The 12,490-nt window shown below is 37.3% G+C and overlaps 1 protein-coding gene across 2 annotated transcripts in view; it reads left to right on the top strand.

Moving 5' to 3' along the window:
- The window catches only part of ARFGEF1 (ADP ribosylation factor guanine nucleotide exchange factor 1), a 97,375-nt gene that overhangs the window by 30,917 nt on the left and 53,968 nt on the right, over positions 1 to 12,490 (top strand). For both annotated transcript variants that reach the window (XM_037379132.1, XM_037379133.1), the window contains exons 3-4: positions 3,077 to 3,233; positions 4,134 to 4,280. In XM_037379132.1, the coding sequence (XP_037235029.1) occupies positions 3,077 to 3,233; positions 4,134 to 4,280 (304 nt within the window). The remainder of the gene's footprint in view (positions 1 to 3,076; positions 3,234 to 4,133; positions 4,281 to 12,490) is intronic.

A 12,490-nucleotide genomic window follows, 5' to 3' on the forward strand; every position in this document is an offset into this window, starting at 1 on the left:
ACAGTGAAGTTGTAACAATAAATTTAGTATTTTTGTACTGTTCAGAAAACATTGCACCAAGCACCACCAGATGGTCTTGGACAGTAAGTAATAATATAGTTTTATAATAGGTTTTACTTAGAGTGGTGTAAATAAAGCAGAAGACACATTGTGAAGCATGGTAAGAGAAAAAATGCTTAACATTAAATATTCAGTGAGGAATATTTGTTCTGGGCACTAAGGAGAATATCTGATCCTGTAGTTAAATACCATGCTAAAACTGTTGAGAGTGCTGAATTACAGTGATGTGCACAAGTATGTATAGTTCAGCCATTACTGAACTTCGGATGCTTAAATTCTATCCTTTTAGTATCTGAAGTTATAATTTTGGGAGGGGTATAATGTATATGTCTTACCTGCCTATGTACATTTTCTAAAGGGATTTTGATTTCTTTTCTTCAGTGCTGTCTTTATTTTGACAGTAGCCTTTTGCTGCTATGAAGGCATTGCAGGACTTGAAAACTGAATGGATTTACTCTGCTCTTACTGTAGAGTCAAACTTTTAAGATACAATAGAAAATACCATTTTTCTAGGCCTTAGAATAGAGAAGCGTCTTAGTTTATCAAATTCTTTTCAGCTTCTTATTTTTGTAACTGAAATTTGAATATCCTAGCAAGGGACTTCTAATGATAGTTCTTTAAATTTTTCCAGTTCCTGTTCAAGGAAACTGATTGATCTCACAGTTAACCTGGAATACATTGAAAAATAGATCATTTACACTTCCCAGAAATTTTGCATGGAAAACTGCTTCTTTTGTTTTGTTGTTTGTTTGGTTTTTAAACAGAACTAGTGTTTGGTAGTGGGGCAGAGGGGAATGGAATAGAAAAGGACAGGCTGATTTATGTAACTTTTATGCAGCAAATGCTGCCAAAATAAGTTTTAAAATACATTAATACATACCTTAGAATGTTTCTATGGATGATAATGTGAATGTCAGAATATTTCATAATTCTCATGCTTGGTAGATCTCTTGGTGGAATAAAGATTTGTTGGAGACAGTTTGTGATTTCACAGTCTGCTGGAAAAAAAACCTAATTGAAGTAATTTCTCTGCAAACATTGAGAAAAAAAGACATTTTGGGTTTCTCTTCTCCCCCCTCTCTGGTATTCCCTTCCCTTCTATCATGAGCAAGATGATGAGATTATTGAGTTATCTTTGCAGAGGCAAATGGAACATCATCTTCCGTATTTATTATTTTGGGCTTTTTTCTATAGTTTTCAATAAAGAGAAGCTTCAGGCTTCTGCAGTAGCTTGCTGTGACATGGATTTTTCATTTTCAGAATCTCATCATGGTCTGCTCCTTGTTTCTGAAAAATTCTGGGTTTATTTCTGGAGTGCTCTTTTAACCTAATTTTAAATGGTTTCAATAAACGTAATCACTAGGTGAAGAACAGTCTTGTCATAGGACACGAGCAAGAGGTACCACCCTTTCATTCCTCAGAGAAAAGTTTTTATAGAAGTTTCAGAGAGATTTAAGAATGTAGAAGAATCATGTACTTCCTCTACAACTTAGCTGATTTGGGTTTTGGCCAAAAGAGCTCTATTTCCAGTAAAACAGTAGTGTCAATCATTAAAGTTGTGCATCCAACAGAAGAACGAACCTCTGCTCTTCTTCAGGAAAAAAATATGTAGGGATAAATCCTTAAATCTTAAAAAGAGAAATTATTTAGTAACAAGTAAAATCTGAACACTATTTATTTGCTATTAAGGCTTAGAATTTAGGTGACTTTTTAAAGCAGCCTAAACAAGGAGAGCTGTTTGAATATGGTACTGAACATCTTCTCAAGGACAATCCATCTTACTCCTTGAAAAGCTGAAATTAATAATTTTATTATATTTGTTAGTTTAAGGTGCTCTCCATGGTGCATGGGACTGTATTAATTCTTTGGATTTATAATAAACTCCTAGCAGTTCCTTTTTTTTATTTGAGCAATGTGATAAATAAATGTTTTCTAATGTGCATTTCTTGAAGTGTCTGATTTAATTTACAACAAATGCATAGCGCCTGGATTTGAAATTAGTTGTTTACATGTAAAGATCTATTTGAATTACTGCAAGACTTTTGTAAATCCTTCACCACAGAATATGAAGTTATGCTTTGTTACTACCACCTCTCAAGTCTGTGTAAGACAGTTTAGTTTACCTTTTATGTAAAGATACATGTGTGCATGAAAAAGATCAGGAATGCTTTATATAAAGCTGATGAGCTATTCTTTGAAATGAAAAATCCAAGCATCTTACTCTGAGTCAAAGGCAGATTGCATTGATGCACACAAATCAGTGAAAAACTACTCATTCTTAATTGTATTAGCTGACTGTAAGCAATAAGACTGCACAGCTAATATTTTTCTCAAATTTTGTACAGTTGCATGGCCCAAGTGAGATACAGTGGTAACCACTAAACTCTTAAATTCTGTGGTGTCATCTGAAGCACAGATAGAGTGAAGTTGGGTTTTTTTGGGGGGTGGGGGGTGTTAGGTTTTTTCCCCCCTGAGTATGTCCAGGATTTAAGTTCAGATATGATTTAATCTCCAAAATAGATCTACTGTCTCTAAAGTATTGAACCAAACTTGTATCATAATGGAGTGGTTGAGTAGTCTTAACTTCCAGGGTTGTTAACATTTTTGGCAAGTTGTATTTTTATCTGTTCTAGTAGTAACAGACTAGCCTTCTCAGAGTTATCATGTAATGTGGGAATGATACTGAATAGATTTCCCTTCTTCCCCTCTGCCTTCACCAGCTAAGGGGAGTTTTTCCCTGTTTTCAGAGGAAACAAGTCTTTATGCCTTCAAACCAGCAGGGACCACTGAACACCCACTTATTTTGCAAATGGGTCAATTTGCCTGATCTAAAGGAGACAGATGAAGTACAAAAGCTGTTAGGAGTAATGACTATATTAGTGTTGTGTTAACTTCATAGAAGTTACTGTTCCTTAATGTTAATTTTCTTGATATTTTATTTCATTCATAAACATTGTGGGGGTGAAAACTATTAGTATGATCACTTCCAGCATTCTAATACAATCATTCCGTTTAGTCCCCCTCATGGAGAAGCAAAGCCTGGTTCAAGCACTCTTCCACCTGTGAAGTCAAAGACAAGCTTCATTGAAGCGGACAAATACTTCCTACCATTTGAATTGGCATGCCAGTCGAAGTGCCCCAGGATTGTCAGTACGTCTCTGGATTGTTTACAGGTCTGTATGAAGATGAGCTTTAACTGTCAACTGTAAAATTCTCTTGATCGGTTGGAGGGCAAGTACTGTTGTATGTAAGTAACGATGTAATTGTTTTTCTGTTATTTTACTTTACTGCACACACAACCAAATCAAATATGTTTCTCTGAAAAGGTGAATGTATCTTATTTATTATGTAGTGCATATGTGTGTTTATTTGTGTATACATGTATTACCACAGTTACATGTTTGCATCAGTTTCATGATATTAATATGTACAACTACCTATTTCTTTGTGTTTAAGTGTTGAACAGCAGGTGTAGCAATATCAAATTCTTTTAATGCTCTTTAACACATGCTGTTACACTATGATGCCTTGCTACTCTTGTGTATTAAGTAGATGGGCCATGGAGATTTACAAATACTCTCGTGCCTGAAGTGTTTGGAAGAGGATTTTGTTGATCTTGTAATAAATTCCATTTCAAAGTATTGAAGGACCTAGAAGGAGAAAGGGATAATAGAACACTTAAAAATGGAAGACTAGCTAGTAGCTTAAATAGAAAGCATTTGCAGCTGGTTTATCTGGTATTAAAAACATTTGTGTGCTGACTACATTATGAAGACTTGTGTAATGTGAGTTAGTTTTTAGAATCCTGTTTGGTTTAAAACATTGTTAACTGATGAAGAAAGGTTTAAAGTTGAGCTTGCTGACAAACTGTATTGCAGTTGCTGAGTGAAAATTTAATAAATCTGGAGGACGTTTTTTTAAAAAATCTTTGTTTTATGAGACTTGGGGTAAAATGTACTGTTCTCTAATTGTTCTGTGCAAGTTAGAGCTATCAAGTGAATTTGTTTATTATAATGAAAAGTTGACTTATTTTTTAAGCTCTTATTTATATGAGTTTTTTTTCTTTTCTCCAGAAACTTATAGCATATGGGCACTTGACGGGGAATGCTCCAGACAGTACAGCTCCAGGCAAAAAACTAATTGATAGAATTATTGAGACAATATGTGGCTGTTTTCAAGGCCCTCAAACAGACGAAGGGGTTCAGCTACAAATAATAAAGGTAATACAATTAATACTTTAAGTATTTATAGTGGTGACAGCAGGAAGACATTTATGGCCTCAGAGTTCAAAAGCAGAAGTGTTTCGTTTGTAAATGTAATGATAACATTAAAATATTTTCTTGATACTGTTTGTTTGAGATGGAAACACCCTCTCTTACACTCCCTTCCCTACTCTCTCCCATTGTGTTTTGGGTGAATTCATGGTTGTGACCTGAAGTCTTGTGTGCAGACCACTGCGTAAAATTTTATTCACAGCAGATCTGTGGAGCTCTCTAATTGTGAGGAATTACTATTGAATAATCCTGCATTCCCTGTGGAGAAGATGGTAATTAAGCAGCAGATTTTGAAATCCATTTTGGAATTGTTTTATGAAATGCAATTAGACCTTGCAGTCAAGCGTTACTGTGGTAGCTTTGTGCTGCTGTCATAGACTTCTGCTTGAAGGAGGTCTAGGGTTTCTTTCCATGGCTTGTATAAACGCTGCATGTGGAGTTTGCACAAGTTAAGTGTTTTTGGGAAACCTCAGCTGTTTCCTGATTGCACACATTAATTTATGGGTGTTCATTATGGGAAGTTGTTATGCCACGTAATAGAAGTTAGCCATCTAATGGAAATACCGTACCCTACTCCTGTAACAGTAGTCTTTGAATGGTTGTGATGATGAGCAGTAGTGAAGAATACAATCAAAGTTAGTTAGGAGTGGAACGTTTGTTACCTTGTATTCTTTTGTATGTGTATACTGAGGTGTTGACTTTCCTTGCAGATTACATTTACTTGTTCTGCTGCAAACAATGTAGTTTGTTCTCCTACCCCTTTTCATAGCTCAAATATTCCTCTTTCTTGACCCTCCAATTCTCCAGCAGATAGTTGTTACAAATGTTGGTTTATGCTGCTGTTGTCTAGATCTGTTGTGTTGTTTTACCCAAGCATTTAAGACATTTTTCATCTTGCAAATGGATGTTTTTGTTGATTAAAACTTACAGTGGCTTAAACCATTCTGTCTTCCTCTCACTGTAATACTTTCTCTCCAAATGCTTTCCTCCCACCTGAAGGGGGTTATCTGTGAGCTGGTATTTCTTCTGTCCAAGAAGATGGTTGAGAAAGTAAATTCTTCAACAATTGTAACATGCTTTAAGTTAATTTAGTGCCTTAATGTTTTGACTGTTTAGATTTAGCTAATTGCCATGTTAGAATGCCTGGGAAAGTGGAGAGTGCTGTTTTGGCTCTGACTCCATATTCATCCACTACATTGGATGCTATAAAAAGCATCAGAATTAGAAATAACTTTAGCAAAGACCAGAACTTCTGATTTCCTTTGGGGAAATAATGAAACTGTGAAGTCAGTTGTATTCTCTTAGGCCTCATAACTCTTCACGTCTGGGCTGAGTGTGGACCCCACTACTCCAGTATGAATTGAAGGATGGATCATGTGTCTTCTCAGACTCTTCTGTGGTCCTGGTTAGTATGCGCTCTGAAGAGTTGTAATTCCATCAGGGAGGTAGAAGGCATGGGACCTGGGTCTCCACCTTTCCATCTGGCACTCCCAGGCTATTATTCACAACATGAGCAGTGCTCCTGCAGGGCAGCTGCATCACCAGCACCACAGTAAAAACTGAGAACCTTGATCACTTAACCTTGCAGGGAGGAAGGTGTCTATCTTGGTTCTGCATGGAATGTATGGCCTTTACATAGTGTGCTGCCCTCAGTCTAAGATCTGGAAGCTGCTGTTGGGTGAGAGTTCACACACAGTGCTGTCTGTTAGTTACTAGATGGCTTTTCAGTGGTGGAGTCATCTTAAGCGGGTTCTCAACTGGAGCCGCTTAGGCGATCTGAAAATACCCTTCTGCTGACAACCAAGGAAATAATCTTGCTGAGACTGAGGGATGTAATTTTGTCTCTATTTTAGGTGTGTAAGCTTAGAGGTGTGTCTGGTGGTAATTCTGACAGTTGGCGTCCAGTTTAACTTCTCTGCCTCTATTTCTGCTTGCGTGTTCTCATCTCTGTAATCCCCTCATTCTTCATCTGTAGACTGTGATGAACCAGACTGGGAAATAGGGCTTTTCCTTCCTTCCTGTTGTAGTTTGGTTTGATTTGGTGTCATTTTGATGGGACGCCATGCAAATTCTTGTTCACTAGTTGTGGTGAGGATTGCTGGGGCGGAAAAAAAAGCAAGTAATTAGGCTACTGCTGCCATTGATAATTGTTTATTCTGTTCCAAACAGCCTCTTTTGATAGAACCTTTTTACCTTCAGGCTTGCTCTGCTAGGGCTGCTGTGGCATTTGTGGTGTGTGTGTGCAAACTTCCTGTTGACACCTGCAGAAGTTTTAGTTGAAGTTCACCCTTTTGTTTCCGAAGAACTACAGTTATGACAAAAATTAGATTATTTTTTTTTAAACTATAAAGAAAGAATAGGGATGAGGAAGAAGGATGGGATATGAGATCAACTGTTTATCCTCACCTGTGTTTACTTTCCTTGGTCTGCTCTATAGTAAGTAGTTGTTACTATCTAGATACTTTTGCAGCTTAACTGGCTCATGTTTGGCAAAGAAAAATTTTTGTGTGTAATTGATAGCTATAGTCTGAAAAGTTGAATGTTATTTTAGCGACCGCTTTCTGACTCTTCCATGTGCAGTAGACTGTTCATAAGGTCAACTCGTGTATGTGACTTTTTACAACTAGTCACACTGTTAGTATGACTGGTGTCCATGGAGGAAGGAAATTTGTATCAAACATTGCTTGCACAAGTTGCCTTTTGACACTAACTAAAAATAGAGGACAGCTCATTGCTGAATTACAGAATGGGAAGACTGTAAAAGCTAAGTAATTCTGAGGAATAAGGAGAATGATGATAAGTTTGAAAGAATTTTAACAGAACTTGTATAAAAACAGATTCCAAGTTGAGAGGACCCTTAGAAAAAACTTCTTCAGTTCCATATCCTGTTGTTTCAGTAGATTAACTTAATCATCTACAATATCATGTGGTAGTGTGGTTATCTTTTTTTCCATAAAAAGACCATAGAAAGCTTAATTCCTCCCACTGAGATGGAAAGGAGCTGTGTATTATGGAACAATTTGAGAATCAAAATAATGCAGGAGGTTTTATTTCTGAATCTTTGTATTTTTGAGGCTTAAGTTAATGGCTAGGACTGGTTACCATTAACCTGAAAATTCTGTCCTGACAGTTTGCGATACTGTTTTTCAGAGAAGGATTACATTTTCCGAGTTGGACATGAAATAACTCTGTTTTGCAAAATATGTATCAGTTTAACTCCATGTTAGATTCTAGTTCATTTTGAACACTGAACTTTCAAGGGATAAAACTGAATAAAACTTCATGTTCTTACAGAATTTATATTCTTGTCTTCCATAGAGAAGCTGGACCATAGTTCTGTTCTTTCTGCAATCTCCAAAGTCATAATCCTTCGGTATGTTTCAGGGCTGGTAACTGACCCCATGCTTGTGTGCTTGTGAATATGGATTAATTTTTTCATAAAATTAATGTTAAGTAGAAAAAACACAGTTTTAATCAAATGCTAAGTGTTAATGACCTATTATTACTGAAAGCTGGTGTAGGATCTAAGATATGATACTGTTGATTTAATTCACTGTCTTGACTGTGAAAGCATGCTGGAAGCAAACACTGTTATTTTTCTATTCTTCAGACCCTTACAGTGTATTTCCATAGGGCTTCAAAGCTGGTAAGTTAGGTAAATGTAGGTCTTTTGAAGCCATGGTAAATGTATAACATAAATGACTGAATAATTTGGGAATGGTAAAAAGCAGGAGATAATCTTATCACTTGCTCACAAAGAAAATGGTGCTTGGAGAACTGTATTACTGCATTCTATATGATTTTGGTGTCACTCATTGAAAAATGATTTATCTGTGAAGGTTATTTGATGTATTTGCTGCTTTGTGGTTTAAGGACTTAAGTCTCCTGTGTTTTTTGCAAAAGTCAGTCCGTGGTAACACGTTATTTTGTGATAAGTTAATGTTCAGACTTTAAATTTACTTTCAAAAAAATTTATTATTAAAAATAAGCCTATAGCCTTTCTCAAAGAAAACAGATTTGTGGAGTCCCAGTAGCTAATACACTAGAGAGAGGGGTTAGGGCCACTGTGTTTTATGTGCTGTCTCAAATACTTGAGAGTTCCAGACAATTGAATTATGTTACCCAAAGTAAGCCCATGCTCATCAGATGGTGGCTGCACTGTGTCATAAATTTTCCAGAGATACGATCATCAGGGTTGGCTGAGAGGAAGAAAAGAATGACTCTTGAGTTGAAAACTAGGCTTCCTGTCAATTCTGTACTTAGGTGCATCTGTCTCTTGTGCATTCATAAATCGTTCTGCTGGTTGTAGTTACTTTCTTTCACCGTATCCGTTCTGTTCCTGCAGAATATCCAGAGTGAGAGGAATGAAAAGTTTACACGTACAGAGAGATGCTGGATATTTTTAGTAGAGAATTCAATTTTAATTTAGTTGTTTTGCCTCACAAATTGTGATACTTCCTGTACTGTTCCGATATGCTTATTTTACATAATAGGAAATTCAGTAAATAGGCAAACACGTTTCAGGCTAAAAGAAAAAATACTATGGATGTCATACAAAGATACGATAATCTATAACTTAAGAAATGATCCTGTTCCCAAACCCACCTGATGGTATAAAAAATGAATGAGCTTTATTTATAGTAACTAAGTAGAGGCACAGAATAATAGGGTCTTTCTCCAATACAGAACAATAGTTGTGAAGGACTAGGAGAGCCTAAGGAAACAATCTCACAGTCAGGATGATTGCCAGTAGTTTCCAGAGAAGGAAAGTTTGATGGCTGTTGGTATTTTTGCAGGCTTTGTGACAAAGAAAGCTTTTGTGGAAGGACCTGAAGTATAATGAGGTAGTGCTAATGATGTTTTTACAAAGGTTTCCTTCTGTGCCTAAAGAACAGCAAAGGGGAGGACTACAGTAAAGTAGACTTTTTATTTTTATTTATTTTTTAACATCATCTCTCCTTGGCTCACACTGACATGTTGGATGAAAATGGATGAGATAAGTGTGACCAGGAGGAATGGGAACTCAGCTGCAAAAAGCCTTGAGCAGCAAATCTTTACTATGGTAGAAAAGAGCAACCTAATGCTGTGACTCCACAGTCAGCAGAGCTTGCTGTTTTGACCTCTGCAGAGGCATTTTTTCTATCCAGGCTTTGCTCCCAGACATTGTCCTACACCACCCCTTGTCCTGGCATGCATTTAATACTCTGAATCAACTAAAATTACTTTTGAAACAAACAGATAACAAAAAAAGCAAAACGCCAAACAAGCAAAAAAGAAATCAAACTCCAAAAAAGCACCTGTGGGACTGTGGGAATTTTTTGTTCTGTTTTTAATTGTATTAATGTGTTGCTGTTAAAATAGCGCAAGTGGCTTCATGCCCCAGATCTGTTGCAAAGTAAGCAGTAAGGGTGTATGGCTGGGAGGAAGGCAGAGCTTTTGTTGTTCCACCTCTCAAGGACACGCATCACTATGTAGCAGTTTGAGATTTTGTGTAATGCCGATTAACTGGGGACTGTTGCTGAGGTGATTCTCTTCTCATCTGTCTCTTCTCGCTCCCTCCTTGCATTGGACCTAGTAGTTGTTTGGCCACAGAGTCAGGTTGGGAAGTAATCTGATGAAAACTGATCAAGTGAGAAAGGAAAGGATTAGTTTTCCAACATCTAATTTGACAAGGATTTCAGGGGAGCAGGACTGCCGCTCCTGATTGTAACCTGTGGTTTCTCAGGGTTAGTTGTCACACCAGTTGTGCTAATGATGCACTCTTTTATGATACAGAATGAGGTGATGTTTAGGGCATGTTGTCAAATTGAGCCCTAAATGGAAGCTGCCAAGAGGGAAGGATGTTGTCAGAAACTAATTGTAAAATACTTCCTGTCTCGTGTTCGTTCTCATATTTCTGCTAGGTTGTGATAGGAGAGGAAGAGAAATAGCTTTGAGACATGAAGCATGACTAATAGCCTGAGGATGGCTCTAGATTGGAAGGAGTATGAAAGATATTAAAAAGATCAAAGTTAAAATTCCTATCAGTTTACAAACATGTATAGTAGTCATTAGGGTTTGTTGTCTAGTGCCTGAGCAGGAAAAAAACCCAAAAAGTGACTGTCAGGACCTCTGTAGCCACGTTGAACTCTTTAGTAGTTAAATACCTGCAAGGAGGTGCCCTGCTGGGAAGACTGATTTCTCAGTCTGCATAGAAGACTTAGTTATTCAGTGGATTGGATTAATATGTTAAGGAGGTATGTCTCTGTGTGTGTGTGTAAACATTTCTTCACCTCCACAAACTGTGGTGGTATGAAAAGAACCAAGCTCTACTAGTCGTAACTGAAGGATGCTAAAGAAACTTAGGAAATTCAGGCTGTTAAGCCAATTAAGACGAAAGAGCATATAATCCCTCCGTAGCCTTATCACCTTTTTCTACTAGCAGGCATTGTCTCCTATTGTTAAAAGTAGACGGAAAAAACATGTAAGACTTCACTGAACTGAGATTGAAATTAAAATTGGAGTTTCAAATATCAAATTATTAATCATCCAAATATAACAAGGAGACAGACTGACATAGAGGAATAACTTTATGAATGACATAGCTAGAACAAAAGAGATGGAGACAAAGAATATGATCCCTCTGCCCTGCTGCAACTTTTTGTTAGTATCCTAACTGCTAGGCAGCAGGAGACCTTATCTTCCAAGTGAGAAACCGTAGGTAGTTCTTAAACTGACATATTTTACTCTGTGTGTGTGTGTGTGTGTGTGTGTGTGTTATCTTTTGGAATTCAATGAAAGAAATTTTAACTAAATCTCAATACTTACTAGTCCCAAACAGTAGTGCTTTGGAAAAAATAACTAACTGTTTGTGTCTGGGCTCCACTTCTTTGGCGGGTTTTTAAAGAATTATGATTTATTTTTTTTTTAAGCTAGAATAGACAAAGTTCTTCAAGGTTTAATTCTGAATTTAATTACAGAATTATTAGTGAAAGATTAAGGGAGCTTTCTGTTTTGGCCTTCCAGGATTTTGTAATGCACAAAACTTGAAAAAGTAGAATACTAAAATATGTACAGGTGTGCAGCCTTTCCAGCCAGGTAAGAGAGTGCAGAATCTAATTGCTGGGAGTTACCTACCTTCAGGGTGATCATGTTTGCTCCTGAAACATGTAGGAAAGAGTTGGAGAAGTCAGCAGAGCTGTGATTGATGTGAGTAGCTTTGGGGCTAAGTTTTGGAGTGTGAGGGTACTGTGGTGTAGGGAATGTAGATATGTTACCTGATCAGAAGAGATGTGCAACTCTAATGGGGTTCAGCGTGTTTTAACTCAGTATCTGGAAGTCACCTTACCCCGCCCCCACCCCCAGGAATTCATAGCAGTAAGGTAGACATGGAACAGTACAACACTTAATGAAAGAAAAGTGAATTGCACACAGAATTGCACGTGTAGGCCAGTGTAGGTGGTCTGTATTAAGGGGAGAGGGAAAGGGACAGGCGGTGAATGTATAAATGTAATAGATTTACGTGTATATAACTCTCTATATATACACACAGTTAGGAATGTATGAATAAATAAAAAGGTATAAATAAGTTTTGGTGGCAGACTTATGATGCACAGAACATAGAATGGAATCGTAAAATGGTTTGGTTTGGAAGGGACCCTTAAATAGGTCATCTAGTCTAACCCCCTGCAATGAGCAGGGACATCTTCAACTAGATCAGGTTGCTCAGAGCCCTGTCCAACATGACCCTGAATGTTTTCAGGGATGGGGCATGATCCATAGAAACATGTTTGTTCTGTTGTGGACCAAGCTCTTCCCCTTTCCTTCCACCCAAAAACACGCACCTGCAACAATGCCTTCACACCCTGTCCTCAATTGTATCTGCCTCTATTTCTGCTCTTTAATCCAGCCTGTCTCTACTCCATGTAAAGTTAATGTTTCCTTATTTCTATTACCTGATCTTTTAGAGGCTTATTTGCATAATTTTCTGTAAAAAAAAAAAAAAAAAAGAGAAGCGTATACCAGCTCATGTGGAAAGAAAGAAGTGAATTTCTACAGGGTGGGCAGCACGATATTCTAGCATCTACCCAAAGAGGGTGTTCAGAAAGGATAGTTGTCCCACTTACAAGTGCCAAATCTCATACTCAGTCTTTGTCTTCACATTTACATTTATTTGT

The sequence above is a fragment of the Falco rusticolus genome, chromosome 3, assembly GCF_015220075.1.
Source record: "Falco rusticolus isolate bFalRus1 chromosome 3, bFalRus1.pri, whole genome shotgun sequence".
NCBI classification, from domain to species: domain Eukaryota; kingdom Metazoa; phylum Chordata; class Aves; order Falconiformes; family Falconidae; genus Falco; species Falco rusticolus.